At 37.9% G+C, this 21,871-nt stretch overlaps 1 protein-coding gene across 3 annotated transcripts in view; it reads right to left on the reverse strand.

Annotated features, from left to right (window-relative positions):
* The window catches only part of BLTP3B (bridge-like lipid transfer protein family member 3B), a 101,697-nt gene that overhangs the window by 34,485 nt on the left and 45,341 nt on the right, over positions 1-21,871 (reverse strand). The window contains exons 9-17 of one of the 3 annotated variants that reach the window (XM_049782799.1): positions 16,511-16,594; positions 14,531-14,713; positions 13,494-13,612; positions 11,565-11,706; positions 8,610-8,803; positions 4,958-6,429; positions 3,032-3,204; positions 1,689-1,837; positions 638-788 (exon numbers count right to left, since the gene is read on the reverse strand). In XM_049782799.1, the coding sequence (XP_049638756.1) occupies positions 638-788; positions 1,689-1,837; positions 3,032-3,204; positions 4,958-6,429; positions 8,610-8,803; positions 11,565-11,706; positions 13,494-13,612; positions 14,531-14,713; positions 16,511-16,594 (2,667 nt within the window). Of the gene's footprint in view, positions 1-637; positions 789-1,688; positions 1,838-3,030; positions 3,208-4,944; positions 6,430-8,609; positions 8,804-11,564; positions 11,707-13,493; positions 13,613-14,530; positions 14,714-16,510; positions 16,595-21,871 lie in introns of those variants that run through there. The other 2 variants (XM_049782798.1, XM_049782800.1) reach the window with 2 other exon arrangements.

Consider the following 21,871-nt stretch of genomic DNA (forward strand, 5'->3'; position numbering starts at 1 on the left):
CAACAATGAACAATTTTGTAACCATGGTGCTTAAATAAAGCAATTAAAAAATAACCTTTCAATGATTCTTTTTCATAAGGCATTTATTTTGCTAGATTATATGACATAAAAAAGATTGATAAAATATTATAGATAATTGTATAATTAAAACAGGGTCTCAAACTCAATTTACCTGGGGGCCGCAGGATGTAAAGTCAGGGTGATCCTTGAGTGCAAAGTCAGTAGTAAGCCTGACTGGGGGGTGTGACCCAAACAACTAAAACAAAACAAAACAAAACAAAACAAAAAAAAAAAAAAAAAAAAGATTCCTTTAGGGCAGGGCCACAAAATGTTGTACGGAGGGTCGTTTGCAGCCCGTGGGCCATGAGTTTGAGACCCCTGAATTAAAACAACCTAAGAACATTACTTAACGCTTAATCTAAATGAAAACGCTCAGTTACTTAAAGGATCCATTATAGAAAGTAAGAGAAAAAATCTTCAAATTATATTTCTGTGAATAAAACTAATTGATGAATATAAGAACAAATCCTAATATTACTAGAAATGCATCTTCCTTAAATTCAATTATACTAATATAAAGAATGACACATGAATAATCTGCATAAAAATAATGCAAGTTTAACTCCTTACGGCTTACCTACTGGACGATTACTAAGGTAATGACGGAGGCTGATATTGCCTAACTGATCTGGTGTCACTTGGTCCACTTGAAGACAGATTTCAGTATCTTCCCCTCGGATGTCAATTTCCCCATTAACACCATGAATTTTGAACACAACAACTGACATCTAATAATGATTATATAAAAATTATTAGTATACTGAGTAACTGAAAACATTTGAAATAACATAGAAAATTACTATCACAATTCAAAGGCTACTATAACAATAAATTAAATAAATGAAAAACTTATGACCAATAGAAAATTATGATAGTTGGAGTAGAGTGATAGCACAGTGGGTAAAGTGCTCGTCTTGTACCCAATCAAGATGGGTTTGATCCCCAGGAGCATACATGGTTCCCCAAGCTCTGCCAGGAGTGATCCTTGAGAACAGGGCCAGAAGTGAGCCCTGAGCATCACAATATGTGAGCCATTCCCCCAAAGAAGATTATGATAGTGATAAATTTCTTTTCCTTTTCTTCTCATGAATTCAAGAGAAGAACTTTTGTTTTAGGGCACAAAAATTAATCATATGACAGTTTTACATATGCTATTATTTTCATGAAAGCTGGCTGTCATCTACAAGATTACCTCCCTAGATCAGGTCAAGCACACCTAAAATAAATCAGTAACATACTTTAGTCAACTTTCAAAGCTTATTTATTTAACTGTTTGGGGGCCACACATGGCTGTGTTTAGAGATCACTCCTAGAGATGCACATTCAATACCAGAGATTAAACCAAGGTCTGATAAGACACTTATTTTATCCAAATACTATTTCTCCAGCCTAGAGTATATTTATATGAAACAAAATCACGGTGTAAAAATAAAAGGAATACAAGTCAAATAATCAGAAAAGTTAAATTTAGAAAAAACATTTTAGCAGAAGAAAAGTATGTGTAAGAGTAGATCATAGAAAGTACATCACCCACCATCTAAGTCAATGAAATTTTATATAGTACTGAATTAAAAGGTATATACACTAGATAAAGTGGCATTTTCCCTCCCTGAATCTCAAATAATTACCAAATCATCATGATTTTCTGGAGCACTCTCTGAATTGATACTAATGTCATCTGGAGAGTTTTCACCAAAATTCATTCTGTTTACACTGTAATTCGCACTCTCTGCTGTGTTCTGGAAAGTGGAATTTGTAGTTGAGTTCTTTTTAATGCCTGAAATAATATAAAAGGAAAAACTAATAAATTGATATCAGTTTTATTTAAGATCCAACTACTGTTACATTACTCAAACAAAATGAAGTATCCCATCCCTTCAATTATTTTTTTAGATCCTAGTCTTTAAAAATAACAAACAAAAGTTAAACTATTGGGTAATGAGAAAAAACTCTCAGAACTTTCAGCAGAAGCTAAAAGCTACTAAATGTCCCTGTTTTCTTACTGAAGGGACTAATAGCAGGTTCTTACTTCTGCAGCTCTGATCTTTGCTACACATTTATTATTACTGTACTTCAGCATTTCTCACATTCTCTGTGACAAAGGACACTAAAAATATTTTTATGTGTGGAAAAACTAGTTAAAGGCTAGTGCAGGATGGGTAGTCCAGTTATATGATTATCCATAAAAATTTATATTTAGGTATTAGAAATATAGTACAGAAAATAGGGTGTTTGCCTTACTCGTTTAGTCCCACACAGTGGTGCCCGAGCACTTCCCGGAGTGACACAGAACAAAAAATGAATCTTCAGCACTGCCAGGTGTTAACCCCCAAGCCAACAAAATATATATGTATATATGTATATATATAGGCATATGTATGTAACATACAAATATAGATATGGTATATAAATGCAATAAAAAAAAAACAAAAATAGGTCTGAACACACATACATATTTATAGCAAAAGTTGAAGGTAATTACTTACAGAACAGGGAATCATGTCAAAGACAAAAACACAGTTATATTAAAGTGATACCTTCAATTCTCCTTTTTTGTTATTTTGTTTAGAGTCTCACCTAGCATATTCCCTCAGAGACCATTCTTAGAGGTGCTCCAGGGACCTCATAAGGTGACAAAGATTGAGCCGCAAGACAAATGCCCTACCTGCTGTACTATGGCCTTGGCCCAAGAAGTCTAATTGGGGGGGGGGGGGGACACACCTAGCAGTGCTCAATTGCTTCTGGTGGGCTCAGAAGACCATATGGGATGCTGGGGATCAAATCCAGGTCCATCCAGGGTCGGCTGAAAGCAAGGCAAATGCCCTACCGCTGTGATATCACTCCAGCCCAAGAAGTCTAATTTCTAATAAAAATAAATCCTCTGACATAAACAAACTGTTTCTATTACTATTACATGAGTGAGATCACTGGTTGTCTTTATAATATGAATTCTTAAACCATGCAATTTTACCTTTTTCCAAACATCTGTGACTATCACTTCCATCACTTTCTAGAAGCTGTTCTTCCAAAATCATGTTATCAAGTGAAATGGTATCCAATGAGATATGTGAGGAACTTCTTTTCATGTTCTTATTAGGATAAAATGGAGTCACATTGGGTGGGCAATGCTTCTTAGGCTTTTCACTGTTAACAAAATTATTAGAAAATTATCACTTGGGGCCGGGCGGTGGCGCTGGAGGTAAGGTGCCTGCGCTAGCCTAGGACGGACCACGGTTCGATCCCCCGGCGTCCCATATGGTCCCCCAAGAAGCCAGGAGCAACTTCTGAGCGCATAGCCAGGAGTAACCCCTGAGCAGGGTGTGGCCCAAAAACCAAAAAAAAAAAAAAAAAAAAAAAAAAAAAGAAAATTATCACTTAATTGGAAAATAATCTATTATTAAAAAAAACTTCTAGGAGTTTGAGAGAGTAGATGGGTTAGGGCACTTGCCTTGCATGTGACATAGTTTCAACTCCTGGCACCATATATGGCTCCCAATTACATGCAGCCAAATCGAGTTAGATTTCGTCCTTTGAGCACCACCAGGAATGATTCCTGAGTCCAGAGCCAGTAGTAGACCATGAACACCAGTGGGTAAGCCCCAATAACCAAAAAGAAGGGAGGGAGGCATGGAAGAAGGAAAAGGAGAGAGGGAGGGAGGGAGGGAGGGAGGGAGGGAGGGAGGGAGGGAGGGAGGGAGGGAGGGAGAGAAGGAGGAAAGGAGAGAGGGAGGGAGAGAAGGAGGGAGGGAGGAAGGGAGGGAAGGAGGGAGGGAGAGAGGAAAGGAGAGAGGGGAGGGAGGGAGGGAGGGAGAGAGGAGAGGGGGAGAGGGAGAGAGGGAGGGAGGGAAGGAGAGAGGGAGGGAGGGAGAGAGGGAGGGAGGGAAGGAGAGAGGGAGGGAGGGAGGGAGAGAGGAGAGGGGGAGAAGGAGGGAGGGAGGGAGGGAGGGAGGAGGGAGGGAGGGAGGGAGGGAGGAAGGAAGGAAGGAAGGAAGGAAGGAAGGAAGGAAGGAAGGAAGGAAGGAAGGAAGGAAGGAAGGAAGGAAGGGAGGGAGGGAGGGAGGGAGGGAGGGAGGGAGGGAGGGAGGGAGGGAGAAAGGAAGGAAGGGAGGGAGGGAGGGAGAGAGAGAGAGAGAGAGAGAGAGAGAGGAGAGAGAGAGAAAGAAAGAAAGAAAGAAAGAAAGAAAGAAAGAAAGAAAGAAAGAAAGAAAGAAAGAAAGAAAGAAAGAAAGAAAGAAAGAAAGAAAGAAAGAAAGAAAGAAAGAAAGAAAAGAAAGAAAGAAGAAAAGAAAGAAAGAAGAAGAAAGAAAGAAAGAAAGAAAGAAAGAAAGAAAGAAGAAAGAAAGAAAGAAAAGAAAGAAAGAAGAAGAAAGAAAGAAAGAAAGAAAGAAGAAAGAAGAAAGAAAGAAAGAAAGAAAGAAAGAAAGAAAGAAAGAAAGAAAGAAAGAAAGAAAGAAAGAAAGAAAGAAAGAAAGAAAGAAAGAAAGAAGAAAGAAAGAAAGAAAGAAAGAAAGAAAGAAAGAAAGAAAGAAAGAAAGAAAGAAAGAAAGAAAGAAAGAAAGAAAGAAAGAAAGAAAGAAAGAAAGAAAGAAAGAAAGAAAGAAAGAAAGAAAGAAAGAAAGAAAGAAAGAAAGAAAGAAAGAAAGAAAGAAAGAAAGAAAGAAAGAAAGAAAGAAAGAAAGAAAGAGAGAGAGAACAAAAACCAGCTTCTAACAAAATTAAAAGAAGTAGATATAACTTCTTTGTAAGTTCAAAATATAATGTTAGTTTTCTACTAAGGTACCTAATTCTTCCATGCTGCTTCTAATAATCGCATTTTACCACTGGTTTTCTGCCCAAAACCAAAATAAGAACACGCAAAGTAAGAACCACCCCTAAAACTGTGACAGAATGTAGTTACCTTAAAAATGATTGTGATATTAATGTCCTAACCATAGGCACTTCTTCTTTACTGGTTTCAGGATTCTCGGTGAGTGATAATGTTTCTGAAAGCAAATCTTCAGCCTTAAGAATGGGCTCTATGGCTTCATTTCCTTTACCAGTTAAATGAAGTACGTCTTGATAGTCATCATCAAAAGACAGCACACTTGAATCTTCTTTGTTGCTGGAGATAGTATTTGAATCTGTAAAAACTGAATCCTTAATATTTATCTCTGTTACTGTTTCTGAGTCATGTTTGAAAATATTCCCACTACTTTCATCTTCTCTTATTTTTCCTAAATTTTTATCTGATAAGTATAGAAAAGTACCTTTTTGCAGATTTGTATCACTAGCTGATTTCAAAAGTAAAGGATCCTTCAAAGGGGCATGGCTAAGGTCAACACTCATTGATCTGTTGTCTGACATATGGTTGGCAGTTACACTTCTAATTTGATTTATAACACTTGCAACTTGTTTTCTTTTTGAAGTCAAAAGTTCTCCATTTTCTGTAGGCAAATATTCAGGAGCTATTGGGCTCACATTTTCAGGAGATTTGAGAGTATTTGCATAACCCACTGGATGTAATAAAAGAGCTACTTCTGCACTTTTAAGTAAAAGTCCAATGCAAATGGATGTCTGGCTAGCAGGACTGCCAGTCACAGCTTCTACATCGTTCCTTAAGTTCTCTAAAAGCAGAATGAGGGATTCATGGAGATAAAGCAGGAGCAAATACTGGTAGTGATTGATCTGCATACTGACATGCTTATGGATTTGAACCAGGACATGAATATCTGCATCTGAGGAAGAAGAGGAAAATCTTAAAAAAGCATCTGAAAGTTTATCACTCTCATTTGTCAGGGGCTCAGATTCTGTGCTATAGTATTCTTTCAAGAGCTTTTTTCTCTTCAGTCGACCAGACAGACCACTCGATTCACTCTGAGATGTATTCAGAGATATTTGATTACAAGTCTGAAGCTCTTCCTGTGATACTGCATACTTGGTTGGTTGACAAATCCAGATGGAAAGAGGAAAAGAGTCAATGAAACTGACTGGTCGCCCCTTTCCACTCTTTGTGCCTTCATAGTCTATCCAAAACTGGGAAAAGTACACAGCCCAAACATCTGCGGCAGCAGAAGTTTTAAGAGTGTGTTTATTCAACTTGGGAATGATATTCCCTTTATAAACTTCATGCATTTTGGTATCCTGTTCATGAGCATGTCTCTGGAAGATTGGATGCAGAAGATTAAAACTGTCACAAGATTTCGGAAAGCAGGTATATGTTTTACTAAAAAAATCACACTCTTTGAAATCTTGAAATAAAGCTTCTAAATCGGAATGCCGACAATTGGGACAATGTCTTGTATTTGTGGCAATTATTTCAGAACTCTGAATAGAAATTGCTCGTGGCTGATCTTTGTGACATTCGGATTTCATTTCAGAAGGAATGACAAACTAGAAGAAAAAAGAGACAAATTTACAAACTTTGAAATAAAATAATCAAGAACATGGCTTAGGCTCAGGAATTCTTTTCTGACATTACCCCCTACAATAATACTTTCTTACTCAAATATAAACTTTAACCTTTTCTACTCCTCTTTTTTTTAAACTGAGTAAAGAGATTAAGTTATGACCCACCAAGATAAACTTTAAAACAAATACAATGAGCACTGTATTAACATATAATTATCTGTTAATAATATGTCACAAAATTAAGTGGAATGTACATTACTAAACAAATATGACCTGAGTCAGAACTTGAACTAAGAAAAAAAAAAAACTGAGTTTACATGGTAGAGGTGATGAAGGAAGACCAGGAAAATTAAAGTAAAAATTTAAAAACATTTAAAAAAAAGAATCAAGTTTGGAAAAGGAATTTTTTTTTATAATACTAGAAATCACAGCATTTGGATGAATGCATTTGTTAAAATCATTTTTCTGGGATAAAATTATTAAAAAGTAAGACTGGAGAGATAGTATAGCAGGTAGAGTGCTTGCCTTGCTCATTGCCAACCCTGGTTAGCTCCCCGGCACCCCTTATGTCCCTCATGCCCTCCAGGAGTGATCACTGAGTGCAAAATTAGGAGTACAACTTGAACACCTCTGAACTGTCCCCAAACAAACAAAAATTATTAATATGCTTAGATGTAGATGCAGAAAATAAATGCGAAATAAAACCTTAATTCTCAAAATATCCACATCAAAATTTAAAGTGGTTTTAGAACTATTTGCTCAAAAAGAGCAAAAATCATGCAATTATTTTTTAAGTATAATTGTAGGACTGAAGAGAGAATACAGCAGCTAGGGCACTTGCCTTGAACATAGTCAACCTAGATTAAATACCCAGAATCCTACATGGTTCCTGAGAGTAGTCCCTGAACATGGAGCAAGGAGTAAGCCCTAAGCATTACTGGATGTGGGCCAAAAGCTAACGAAAAAAGGTATGATAGTAAGGAACCCTTACTATACCCTTCTTATATATCTTTGCTTTTTTTCCCACTCTTCAGAGGCCTATGTTCTCTCTTAATGTATTACCTCTATTTCTATCCCATTTTTCCAAGTAATTTTTATTCAACAAAAACTATCTTGATTCATAAAGCAAATAAACCTAAAAAACAGCAGAGCCCTTTATATTCAATAAGATCTTTGAGGATACTTTAAATATTCCTGCAATGGGAGTCAGAGAGATAACACCTGTCTTGCATGCAAATGACCTTGGTCCAATTTCTGGTACCTCCCATGGCCCCTAAGCCCACCAGGAGTGACTCCTGAGCACAGAGCTAGGAGTAAGCCTTCAGCACCATCAGTGGCCCAAAAACCAAAAATAAAAAATTTCCTGCAGTGTAATCTGAGTACTATTAACCTCATTTGACAGAGAAATTAAATGTATATAATGTAGACTCTAGAGACAGAAATAAAAACAAAATTGGTCATCCACGTCCAAGTCATCTTACTATATATACTTGATATAGCAAATACTATGCATGCATTATAGCAAGTAGCATATACTACTTGCTTTTTAAGTAAACTTTTTTAAAGTTTAAATATACATAATTTATATTAACTACACAGTTACAATAAAAGGGCAAATATTGAGTATAGCATCAAAAATAATGACCATATATAACTTACAAGCATTACTATATTGCTCATAATTCTTTCTTCCAAATATTTATTTATTTATTTAGGTTGTTATGGGGACCACCTGACAATATGCTGGAGCAGGGGGAGAGGATGGGTGAATACAGTACCAAGGCAAGCTGTATCACTGAAGTCAAAAATCACTGGCCCTATTCATGCTTTTGAAAACTTTTTATCAGTACTAGGAAGAAGTATAAAAAAAAAAACAGACTACTGGGGCCAGAGAGATAGCATGGAGGTAAGGCGTTTGCCTTTCATGCAGGAGGACAGTGGTTCGAATCCCAGCATCCCATATGGTCCCCGAGCTTGCCAGGGGTGATTTCTGAGCCTAGAGCCAGGAGTAACCCCTGAGCACAGCTGGATGTGAACCAAAAAAAAAAAAAAACCTCTGCTTTGAGATCAGAAAGGTTGCTACTATAGCGATAAGCACATTACCTAAAATTTAACTTTGATTAAAATGCTTATTTATTTTTAGTCATTTGTTTGTATGGTACCTTTAGCATTAAACCATCAACTCGAACATCAACATGCTCATCAGATTTTGAATTGTCATTCAACTTGTATACAGTCATAAACTGATTAAGACTTTGTTTTAAATCCAAGAGAAATTGATTTAACCATAGAATACTTCTTTCATCCACAGTAAACTGTAGTGCATTCAGCTGGCTATAAAGGTTTGGAGATGGAGCTGTGAAGAAAAAAAAATTTTAAACATTTTTTAATGAACATAAAAGTCTAAATCTTCCCGGAGAAAAGAAGACATTGATTGCAAATTTTAATATTTAATTTATATAAAATTATTTTGATTATTATTTATAAAATTAAAGTGTGAATATCAACTACATTTAGATAAGATGATCTTAATGCAGGGCCTGCGAGGTGGCACTAGAGGTAAGGTGTCTGCCTTGCAAGCGCTACCAAGGAAGGACCGTGGTTCAATCCCCCGGCGTCCCATATGGTCCCCCCAAGTCAGGGGCAATTTCTGAGCACTTAGCCAGGAGTAACCCCTGAGCATCAAACAGGTGTGGCCCCCCAAAAAAACAAAAAAAATGGGGCCGGAGATATAGCACAGCGGCGTTTGCCTTGCAAGCAGCCGATCCAGGTTGGAATCCCAGCATCCCATGTGGTACTCCGTGCCTGCCAGGAGCTATTTCAGAGCAGATAGCCAGAAGTAACCCCTGAGCACAGCCGGGTGTGGCCCAAAAACAAAAACAAAAACAAAAAAAGAAAAAGATTATCTTAATGCAACTCACTAATTGAAAAAATAGTTTAATCAAAAACTAGCTGAACATACAGAAGTACTGTTCAGTTCTTTTTCTTAATGTCATTTGTACCAAGAAGCAAATTTCAAAAAATCTTTACTTTCTTGATGAAATAAAGTATTAAATTTGTGGTCCTTACCACATATTTTTATAAGTATTCTTCTACTTAAATCTTAATCTTAAAATGAGAAAACCAAATGTAATGTTAATTTTTTTAAGAAAACAGTATGTTAGATCTCCTTAAAAAAAATACAATATGTGACCTTTTTCTGAACTTAATTCTAAACCCTCATTAATTCTTTAAGACGTGTTAGCAAATGTCTTAAACTATCTAATTTAAAGATGGACTAGACAAACTGGTAATACACAAAAGACAGTTAAAAACAAATTTTGAGAAGATCAAATCCTTAAAACTTGGCTCAAACTAAAACTGAAGCAACAGCAATATCTGTTTTTCAAGTCATTCCAGTCTTAATCAACAACATAGGTATGAGTATGACCTAGTTTTAGTTTTTGAAACAAAAAGCCTTGATTAGATCAATATCAGAGAAATAGGCAAATGAAAAAAGTAGGTTAAAGAAAGTAGGAATCAGGGCCAGAGCAGTGGCACAAGTAGTAAGGTGTCTGCCTTGCCTGCGCTAGCCTAGGATGGACCAAAATTTGATCCCCTGGCATCCCATATGGTCCCAGAAGCCAGGAGCAATTTCTGAGCACATATCCAGGAGTAAATCCTGAGCATCACCGGGTGTGGCCCAAAAACAAAAAATCAAAAGAAAAAAAAAATTATGAATCCTACCCATAAGTACCAAAACAGGAGTAGCCCCTAAGCACCAATGCATGTGACAAAAAAAAAACAAAGGTGAACAAAAAAAAAAAAAGACTAGGACTTTGCTCAGTGAGGAAAGCACCACAATCAAGTCAAGTATGGGATCCAGGAAAGAGAATGGAATGGAGGGGGGAAATTGCCATGCACAAAAATCCGGGCCTAAGAAATGGGACAGTGAGACAGGGGCTTGTTTTGCATACTGCTGACCTGAGTCCAATCCCAACATCCCATATTATCCCCAACCAGGAGTGATCCCTGACATCAGAGTCAGGAGTAAGTCCTGAGCATTCCCAATGTGGCCCCAAAACAACAAAAAAATTCCGAAATCTAAGGAAACCTACTTGATTCTTGGTATTAAAGAAGCTTCCAGCTATTAGGAGAATAAACATGTGAACAAATAATATGTTAAAAACTATACTAGAGGAAAAAACATAAATAAATAAATAAATAAACAAACAAACAAACAAACAAACAGAATGTAATATATAAGAAAAATATAATAGAGGAATTGGAGAGATATAAAAGGTAGAACATTTGCCTTGCATGCAACCTACTCAGAGTTCAATCCTCAGCATCCCATATAAGTGATCCAGCACTATCAGGAATAATTTTTGTTGTTGTTGTTGTTGTTATTGTTTTGGTTTTTTGGTTTGGGGGCCATACCCAGTGAGCTCAGTGGTTACTCCTGACTATGCACTCAGAAATCGCTCCTGGCTAGGGGGACCACCTGAGGCACCAGGGAATTGAACCACAGTTTGTTCTAGGTTAGCCATGTGCAAGGCTACCACTTACGCCACGACCACTTGCGCCACTGCTCTGGCCACAGCCAGGAATAATTTTTTTGTTTTAATTTTTTTGTTTTGTTTGTTTTTAGGTCACACCTGGCAGCGCTCAGGGGTTACTCCTAGCACTAAGCTCAGAAATCGCTCCTGGCAGGCTCAGGGGACCATATGGGATGGCGGGGTTCGAACCACCAACATTCTGCATGCAAGGCAAATACCTTACCTCCATGCTATCTCCCTAGCCCCAAGAATAATTTCAAAGAGCAGAGTCAGGTGTAATCCTGAACACCATTCACTGGGTGTGGACCCCAAACAAAACAAAAAAAAAAAATACTATCCAAGAGTCATACACTAATAAACTCTAAGAATCATAGACCTCTGCTATTTTTTTTCTTTTTCTTGGTTTTATTTTATTTGGGTTTGTTTTGAATCTAGCACAGTGCTCAGATATTGGTCCTTTGAGCCATCCCCCTGACTGCCCTTTTTTCTCACATTACAGTTGAAAAGTTAGCTAGGACAACAACAACAACAACAAATAGCCAAATAATCAACAAGCAATAAAATAGAAAACACTCTTACTTGGAAAATCCTTTCCATCTGGATAATAATATTCTGTAAATTCTATGTAGACAGCAGACATTTCTTGTGGAAGATACAAGGATTTTTTATTGCAAGAAATCATAGTTTTGGGGGAAGAACGACATTGGTCAGCTGTAGAAACCTAAAATATTAATTTAGTAATATTAAAAAACCCTCCCTGTGCATGTGTTTTACTTCAACTTCTTAAAACTCTGATACATTATGATTAATTTCCAATGCAATTTCTATTATGTGTTCAAACTCATATTAAAGCTATATTACCAACCAACTATTCAGAAATCTATCACCTCTTTGGATCTTAACAATTACAAAATCAACTTTACACAAAATGATTTGTAAACTTAGTATTTTTTTATCCTTAGAAATCACTAATGTTTTTATAATAAAAATAAATAGCAGAGTCATGTATAGCTATATACAAGTCCCCAAGATTCAAGTTTCCCAGTATTACTTTATAAGTTTTTACTATAATTTAGGATTTAAAATAAATATAACACTATAATCAGTTTCTTTTTTGGGTAAAAATACCAAGGAGAATAATTGTAGTGATGATTGAAATGTTGCAGAAAAAGTCCAGCAAAGGGAAAAGACAGGTACTGGAAGGAACAAAGGAAAAAAACAAATTTATTAGCACTGGTGACAGCATATTGGAAAGGCCACCACAGGCTGAGTCCCTTACCCATAATTCAGGTTACATTTGTAGGGGATCATCTCCAGACTGGGGGATTCTGGGGAAAGTATGAGCTGGAGACTCCAGGCTCAAAGTTTTCAGCCCAAAAGTGGAAAGAGAGTTGAGTTACAAAGAATAGGGTGATAACCCACAAACACAGGATAATTGTTCAGAGACATGGTAAAAGCAGAACGTGGAGTCAGGCTTCCCGTACGTAATGAGGTAATGAGGAAAGAGAGAGAACATGAAACAGACTGCTATTCATAGGAATCCGACCTCCCCTAACTAAAAGGGGTACAGACCCATTTAAAAGGGACAGATCAGGATTCCCTTCACAGTACAACAATGTGAACATACATAATACTAGTGAATTGTATATTTACTAATAAAAACAGTAAATTTTGGTATGTGTAGGTTAATGGTAGTATCCACAACTGATATAGTTTATGCAAGTAAAGAGAATTAGGCTGGCAAAAATCTGACCTAAAAGAACACACTGCAAATTACCAAATTATCATGTTTACTCAGCTCACGTTTGTTCTGGCATAGTATTTAAAGGGGGCAGCTTTGGATCATTAACACCAGTCTAACTTCACACTGAGTGAACCACATAGGGCAGCACCTGACAATAAATGATAAAGGCCCAAGCCAGGAGGCTGTTGTATCAACTTCTTTTTTTTTTTTTTTTTTTTTTTTGGGCCACACCCGTTTGACGCTCAGGGGTCACTCCTGGCTATGTGCTCAGAAATCGCCCCTGGCTTGGGGGGACCATATGGGACGCCGGGGGATCGAACCGCAGTCCGTTCCTTGGTAGCGCTTACAAGGCAGACACCTTATCTCCAGCGCCATCTTCCCGGCCCCTGTATCAACTTCTTATGATTCAACTTGATGCTCTCTTTTCCTATGATTGGTTCTAATTTGTATTTTTCCCTCTGTCATGTGTGACGGTGAGTATAACTTATTTCAATAAGTATGTGAGATTTTCTGTTTTTTGGGTGCATGTGAGTAGTTTCAGAAGCCTTCTGAGTGTTACGTAGTGTTAGGCCCACAATTGGGCAAACTCTGAGCTATCATATAGACAAAAATGAATAAACTTATATTTTCTATCATGTCTATCTTAGCCTTTTCACAAAAATGGTCATGATGGCTTTAAATAGTGCATTAGTTTGTCAGAGTTGCTTGTAGAAGATATGGAAAAAGTGTGCCTATCAGAAGATTTAACTGTAAAAAAAACATACCTGGTATATATTGAAATCTGCAAGTCTAACCACAACAGAGCAGGACATTAATTTAGTTTTGAATTGTTGAGATAATACTGAAGGTGCTCCAGGTGTCCTTTTCAGATCTGAATTTTTCTCTGTGGGAAACAAATGTTCGTATCAACTATTTGCAAATTATATTTGTAAAGTTACTCTTTAATTAAGACAACTCTTGGGGAGAAGCGGTAGTGCAACAGTAGGGCGCTTGCCTTGCACGAGCTAACCTAGGACAGCCAGGAGCAATTTCTGAGCGCATAGCCAGGAGTAACCCCTGAGTGTCACTAGGTGTGGCTCAAAAACTAAAACAAAACAACAACAACAAAAAAAAGACAACTCTTGTAATATAAATAAACCCTATGTTCTTTATTGCCACTGCTTGGTGCTGGGACTCAAACCCAAAAATTTACCTACCACTGATTTATGTTCTGGGTTCAACTTCTAATTTCTTCAACAAGATATGTGGAAATATTTTATATATAAACTCACATAAATGTTAATAAATGATTGTTATTTTTTGGTAATTATTCCTTAAATTAGAATATTTATGTCACGGGCCCGGAGAGATAGAACAGCGGTGTTTGCCTTGCAAGCAGCCGATCTTGAACCTAAGGTGGTTGGTTCGAATCCCGGTGTCCCATATGGTCCCCCCCGTGCCTGCCAGGAGCTATTTCTGAGCAGACAGCCAGGAGTAACCCTTGAGCACCACCAGGTGTGGCCCAAAAAAACAAAAAAACAAAAACAAAAAGAATATTTATGTCACATTTAAAAGCATCTCATATAATAACTTTTTGATAAATTTCTGGTCTACAAGCCACTTTAAAGCCTCAAATATTCTACCAGGGCTTTACTCTTATTGATCTCATTATTTTAAAAGTATTTTGCTGTAAGTCTTTAGTCTTAATTAAATGTAATATTTTTAGACTTTAGATAACCTAATATTTATTTTAAAGCCAGCATGACCACATAAAAATACACACAAGATTAAAGATATAGTAATATTGTTATAGATAAAATACCTGTTCGTGTGTGCTGGGGAGAGGCCTGTGTTGGAGACTTAGGAGGCGAACCTACATTATGATCCTTTACAGCCTGTTTAAGCATTTCAACATTGCACTCAAATTCATGTAACAATTCATTGGCCCATCCATTTTTTGTTTTGGTTGCATCACTAAAACACACCCAATGATTACAACTATCACCTATAAAATGAATAGCACAAGGGGAGGGGAAGAAAAAGAAATGAATAGCAGATATTTCAAGGAAAAAACACACTATTAAATGTATTCAAAGACTTCAAATGAGATTTAATCTTGTTCTTAAGAAATGCTTTAACTATTCAATAAAATGAGAGCCTTCACCTGCTAGTAGATTTTAGTCTTCCTATAAAACAATCAAAAATGAATACTATGAGGGGCCGAAGCAGTAGTGCAAGCGGTAGGGAGTTTGCCTTGCACACGCTAACCTAGGACAAACCACGGTTCGATCCCCTTGTGTCCCATATGTCTCCCAAGCCGGGAGCAACCCCTGGGTGTCACTGTGTGGCCCAAAAACAAAACAAAACAAAAAAGAATCATGTGAAAGAATCTCTATCTAAAAATCTTATCTGTGAAAGAACACCAAAAAAAAATTTTTTTTGTTTTGTTTTTGGGCCACACCCGGTGTTGCTCAGGGGTTACTCCTGGCTATGCGCTCAGAAGTCGCGCCTGGCTTGGGGGACCATATGGGACACCTGGGGATCGAACCGCGGTCCATCCAAGGCTAGCGCAGGCAAGGCAGGCACCTTACCTCTAGCGCCACCGCCCGGCCCCAGAACACCAAAATTTTTATTAGAAATATTAACTGTTGGGCCCGAAGAGATAGCACAGCGGCGTTTGCCTTGCAAGCAGCCGATCCAGGACCAAACGTGGTTGGTTCAAATCCCAGTGTCCCATATAGTCCCCCGTGCCTGCCAGGAGCTATTTCTGAGCGGACAGCCAGGAATAACCGCTGAGCATGCCGGGTGTGGCCAAAAAAAAAAAAAAGAAATATTAACTGTTGATGCCTGCATAATGCTGTATATAGATCCAGTAGATAGCATTCCCAAATTACCACAATAGAAAAAAGTCCTTTCATCAGACTTACTGTAAAATGACTAAAAAAAAAATCCAGAAAAATCACAAGGATTATTAACATACACCACTAATATAATTTATTAAATATAATACAATATATTAAATCTTAATTACTAAGATGAAGGTTAGAAAATTAGGTTTTTCTAGAAGTCCTTGGAATTAGCCTATAACTTAGCTAAAATCAGTCATTATTTTGCATTATTACATCTTTTGAGATTCTTTTTTGGTTTTTTTTTTGGGGGGGTCACACCCGGCAGCACTCAGGGGTTACTCCTGGCTCTATGCTCAGAAATCGCTTCTGGCAGGCTCAGGGGATCATATGGGATGCCGGGATTCAAACCATTACCTCCATGCTATCTCTCCTGCACATCTTTTGAGATTTTTAATACAAATTATTTTAAAAAATTACTTGCAGTCTGTGGAGGCAGGTTAGGAATTAAAAGGACATTACTTATGCACAAAGACCTGGGGAGTTCAATCCCCTGCACTGCATTGTCCCTAATTTGGAGGCCTCCAGTACCATGGGTGTAAGCTACTATGCATGACTAGGTCTAACCACTTACTTAAATATCACCAGAAGTTGCACCTGAATACCTTGAGCAATGCTTGGGAGATTCTCCACCCTTCCATCCAACTACTGATTTTAGTCATAATTAATAAAGTTACTCAAACATATATTCTGTTATACTGATAGTTTCACATTTAAAATCACAAATTAGAATATCACAAATTAGAATATCACAAACATCTTGATACTGGGAGGAGAATAAATAATGCCAGTGCCTTAATATCATTATTTATTTTTGCCTTAAAACAAAATGAGAAAAATTAGTATTCTAATTAAAGTACAAGATTGATCTGTTTCAAAGAAATTGTTATACATACCTGCTTTGTGGTAAGGATAATAATCTATAGCTAACTGGGAGAAAGAAAGCTGCATAGCCCCTCCAGTAATCCGTCTATTTGACTCTGGGAAAAGAAAAAAAGTGAAACTTAGACTAAGAGAAAGAAACTGTAAACAAGCATCAGGAATACTAACTTAACATACTTGCAGTCTAGGCAGTGATAACTATCTCTGTTATGGTGAACAATACAATACCATAAGGATTTAGAAAATGCAATTTAATGTATTATTTACTAACTTGTTTGCAAGGTACTAGGTTAAGGTGAAGATTTAAGAGTAGCAGAGCAGTCATATTTACAAAATTCAGCTGAGAATGTAGGTCAATATTAAAAGAAAGCAGACCTCTCACTTATGAAAGCAGGGTCACACCCGGAAGCACTCAGGGGTTATTCATGGCTCTATGCTCAGAAATCGCTCCTGGCAGACTCGGGGACCATATGGGATGTCAGGATTTAAACCACCAACCTTCTGCATGAAAGGAAAACGCCTTACCTCCATGCCATCTCTCCCACCTCCCAAAAAAGTATATTTACAGGGTCAAAATGATAATATAGTTGACAGGGAGCTTGTCTTACATGCAGCCAAACTGAGTTTGATCCCCAGTATTCCATCTGATCTCCCAAATGCACCAGAAATAATTCCTGAGCACAGGAGCACCGCAGAGTATAGCCAAAAGACAAACAAAAAGCATATTTACTGTGCTACCATGTACCAACCACTGTTTTTGAAACTCTACGTATAGTTACTTATTTGCTCCTCATAATAATAATATAAAATATAAACTATTATTATGAGCTCAATTTTCTAGATAAAGAAACTGAAAAAATTAATAAAAAGGATAAATCACACATCCAACAGAACTGGTTCTAAGTCAAAGCAATCTTCATTACATCATCTCATCTCTTCCTGAAGAAGTAATTGAGTCTATTAGAATGTAAATTATTCAAGATTATGCAGCTATAATAAGAGCATAGATCACAAATCAGTGAAATTCCAACATAAAAATCACAAGTTGGGGGCCAGAGAGGTGGCATGGAGGTAAGGCGTTTACCTTTCATGCAGAAGGTCATCGGTTCGAATCCTGGCATCCCATATGGTCCCCCGTGCCTGCCAGGGGCAGTTTCTGAGCACAGAGCCAGGAAAAAACCCTGAGCACTGCCGGGTGTGACCCAAAAACCAAAAAAAAAAAAAAAGAAAAAAGAAAAAAAAAATCACAAGTTGAAAAGCAGAGATATGGGGCCAGAGTAATAGCACAGTGGTTAGGATGTTTGCCCTCAATGTGGCCCATCCCGGTTTGATCCCCAGCATCCCATTTGGTCCCCTGAGCCTGACAGGAGCAACTTTTAAGTGCAGAGCTAGGAGTAACCCCTAAGTGACACCAAGTGTGCCTCCAAAAACAAAAAAAGCAAAAGCATGGACAAACAAGCAATATACTCTGTTTACTCCAATTGACCAACAAGCAGAATTTCAAGCATAGATATACATCCCACAATTAAAATCTTTCAAGCTTTGTTTCAGAATTATTTTTTATAAAAGTAATATTATTTCATAAAAGGAATATTATATAAACAAAGCAGTCAACACTCCCAGAAAATTCTGAGTGAAGGATTTTTTTAAATTAAATATTCAGAAGCCAAAGTGAAAGTACAGCGAGTAGGGTGAATACCTAGTATATGGTTGGCCCAAGACTGATCCCTGGCACCCAATATAGTCCTCTGAGCCTGCCAGAAGTGATTTCTAAGCACAGAGCCACGAGTAACCCATGAGAGTTACTGCAAGGTGTGGCCCAATACATAAAAAACAAAAAATTAGGGCCCGGAGAGATATCACAGCAGCGTTGGCCTTGCAAGCAGCCGATCCAGGACCAAAGGTGGTTGGTTCGAATCCCAGTGTCCCATATGGTCCCCTGTGCCTGCCAGGAGCTATCTGAGCAGACAGCCAGGAGTAGCCCCTGAGCACCGCTGGGTGTGGCCCAAAAACCAAAAAAAAAAAAAAAAAAAAAATTAAATATTCAGTAAAACTAAAATATTTTTAGGACAGAGTGTTAATGCCCTTATGTGAACCAACTGTGGCTGGATTCCTAATACCAGATTCACTCTAGTCAGCTCTAAAATTCCAGGGTCAGGGAGCCAAAGAGAGAGCACAGCAGTAGGGCATTTGCCTTGCACACAGCCAGTCCAGAACAGTGGTTCAAATCCCGGCATCCCGTATGGTCCCCCAAGCTTACCAGCAGCGATTTCTAAACGCAGAACCAGGAGTAACTCCTGAGTGCTGCCAGGTGTGACCCAAAATCAAACAACAACAACAAATATCCAGAGTCAAAATTTTCAGAAATACCACTTATAATACAGGTTTGAGTTATACTGGTCAGATACTTTTATTTAAAAAAAAAAAAACAGATTAACTGAAAGAGGAAAAAATATTCTCATCCAACACTTCAGATAAGGACTTAATATCCAAAATATGTAAACTACTAAAAAAATCAATAAAAACAAACACAAAAATTCTATCAAAAAAAGGGGAGAAATAATGAACAGCAGATCACCAATAGCCACAAGAAAGTGCTCAGCATCATTTATCATTAGAGAAATCCAAATCAAGAAAACAATGAGATATCATCCACACTAGTGAGAACGGTACGAAAACTTGTAGTAACAATCTGTGCTGGCAAGGATGAGGTTACAAAGAAACTCATTCACTACTAGAGGGAATGTGTATGGAAAACAGTACAGGGAGTCCTGAGTAAACTCAGCAATTGAGCTGCCAAATGACTCAGCAATTCACTTTTGGGTATCTATGCCCAGGACTTTAAAACATTCATTCAAAAGAACACACGCAAAAAAAAAATAATAATAATAAAATAAAAAAAGAACATACGCACACCATTATTCATTGCTGCAATTCATTACAATAACTAAAATATGGAATCAATCTAGGTGTCCAAAGTCAAATGAATGGATTATGAAGATATGGTACATGTACACAATAAAATACGATGCAGCTGGAAGTAACAATGAAATAATCAATTTGCTGCAATCTGGTTGGAACTGGAAGATGTCATGTTGAGTGAAGTAAGCCAGAAGCAGAAAGACAAACACAGGATGAACTCGCTTATCTGTGGTATGTAAAATAATTGTATTATAAAATATAATGTAGTAAAGGGGAAATACCTAGATTACCGTGGATCCCAGAGCCTAGGGAGGAGACATAGACAAAAAGAAATCAAGGTGGGAAGAAAGAAGATGAGAAAGGAAAGTAATGGAGAAACAGGGGTCTGTGTTCCAATCATATTGGTGATGTGGGAGAGTGATACAGCTATACAACCAAAGAACAGACTCAACAACACTGAAAACATGAAATCTAAGCTGAAATCATTGAACTTTAATGTGCCTGCCAAGGTAAACAGGCAGGGTGAGAAGGTTGTTTGGGAATGGAGGAACATTGGTAATGAGAGTTAACACTTAATAGTAGGATTGATATTGAAATATTACATGCTTAGGGGCCAGAGCAACAACACAGCATAAAGGGCATTTGTCTTGCATGCAGATAATCTGGTCCAATCCCCAGCATCCCATACGGTGCCCCAAGCCTGCCAGGAGTCATTTCTGAACTCAGAAAGGAATAACCCCAGAGCCAGAGTAACTCCTGAGTGCCTCTAGGTATGGTCAAAAAACAAACTAAAAAAGAAATACTGGGGCCAAGGAGATAGCACAGTGGTAGGGTGTTTGCTTTGCATGCAGAGGGCAGTGGTTCAAATTCTGGCATCCCATATGGTCCCCAAGCCTGCCGGAGGCAATTTCTGAGCGTAGAGCCAGGAGTAGCCCCTGAGCACCGGGTGTGACCCAAAAACCAAAATAAATAAAGAAAGAAAAATAAATAAAAAAGAAAAGTTCATGAAAACCTAAAGAAAAACCTAATAATTACTTTATCATTAATAGCTAAAAGGTAAAGGAAAAATCTCAATACCTACAATACTCTTTGCATGCAGGAGACCCAATGTCAAAACTAGCACCTCACTGTGTGACTGTAAACACTATGTCTATCTGTCTGTCTGTCTGTCTGTCTGTCTATGAACAATGTCAGGTATTTTTCTCCTTTTTAAAAAAATTTGGCTTTTTTTTTAAGCCATACCCAGTATGTATTCAGAGATAACTCCATTTGGGGTTCAGAGGATAAAATTACACTTTTATCTATGTATCCTTTGATTAAATTACAACCAGTTATCTGGGCCAGAAAGCAAACATAACAGAAAGAATGCTTTGAAGCCCCCACCCTGCTAAAGCCATGCCTGCTACTTTCATCACCCAAAACCACTGTTTTCCCAATGGCCTCATCATTGACTCTCTAAGATGATTCTCTTTGGAGACACCGATCTGACCAAACTTCAAGTTTCAGGTACACCAATTTGAAGGCTGATATCACCAGGGCTTTTGGGGTCAAGTGCACACACCCTTCTCATCCTCTATCTTCCTTCTTTTGGGAAGTCTGGCAGCCATTATTCACTCCCACAAACACAGTCGGCATGTTTGAACCAGGCCAGCTCCGTAGACTCACTCTTTTCTCAAATGAGTTATAAACCAAGCCCTGAAAGACCATGGGTACATGGGCCCACACAGAGAAAGCTGGTCATCTCAGGAGAGAGGCCAAGCCCCTGCCAGTCAAAGCCACACCTGCTGCCTCCATCACCATTTTCCCGATGGCCCTGCCTCATTACTGACCCTCTATAATTCTCTTCAGGGACACCAATCTGATCAAATTTCAGGTACATTGGTTTTGGGAATGAAATTACCAGAGCTTTTTGGAATACTAGCACATACCCCATCTTTCTTCTTTCAGGAGGCCTAGCAGCTAAGTGCATACCCCTAAAAGTGGTAGTATCAGTAACAGTGCTTTGAATTTCTGGATAACTTCATTTGTTTGATGCTGCCATTCCTATAGGAACTCATCAATTTAACAGAATGGACAGCTAACAACAAAAGTTTACTAAGCCTTCTGCCACTGCATCAATAACTTCATTGAAGATAGAATAATTTTCACAAATGCACTTGCTACTACACTTTTTCTTTTTAACTTTCTTCTCTTCCTTTTTTTTTTTTTTTTTTGGTTTTTGGGCCACACCCAGCGGTGCTCAGGAGTTACTCCTGGCTGTCTGCTCAGAAATAGCTCCTGGCAGGCACAGGGGACCATATGGGACACTGGGATTCGAACCAACCACCTTTGGTCCTGGATCGGCTGCTTGCAAGGCAAATGCCACTGTGCTATCCATCCGGGCCCCTCTTCCATTTTTTTTTTCAATAACTTTGCTTTCACTTATTGGAAACAAATGTATTATGATCTACTAT

Source organism: Suncus etruscus, chromosome 11 (genome assembly GCF_024139225.1).
Source record: "Suncus etruscus isolate mSunEtr1 chromosome 11, mSunEtr1.pri.cur, whole genome shotgun sequence".
In the NCBI taxonomy this organism is placed as follows: Eukaryota; Metazoa; Chordata; class Mammalia; order Eulipotyphla; family Soricidae; genus Suncus; species Suncus etruscus.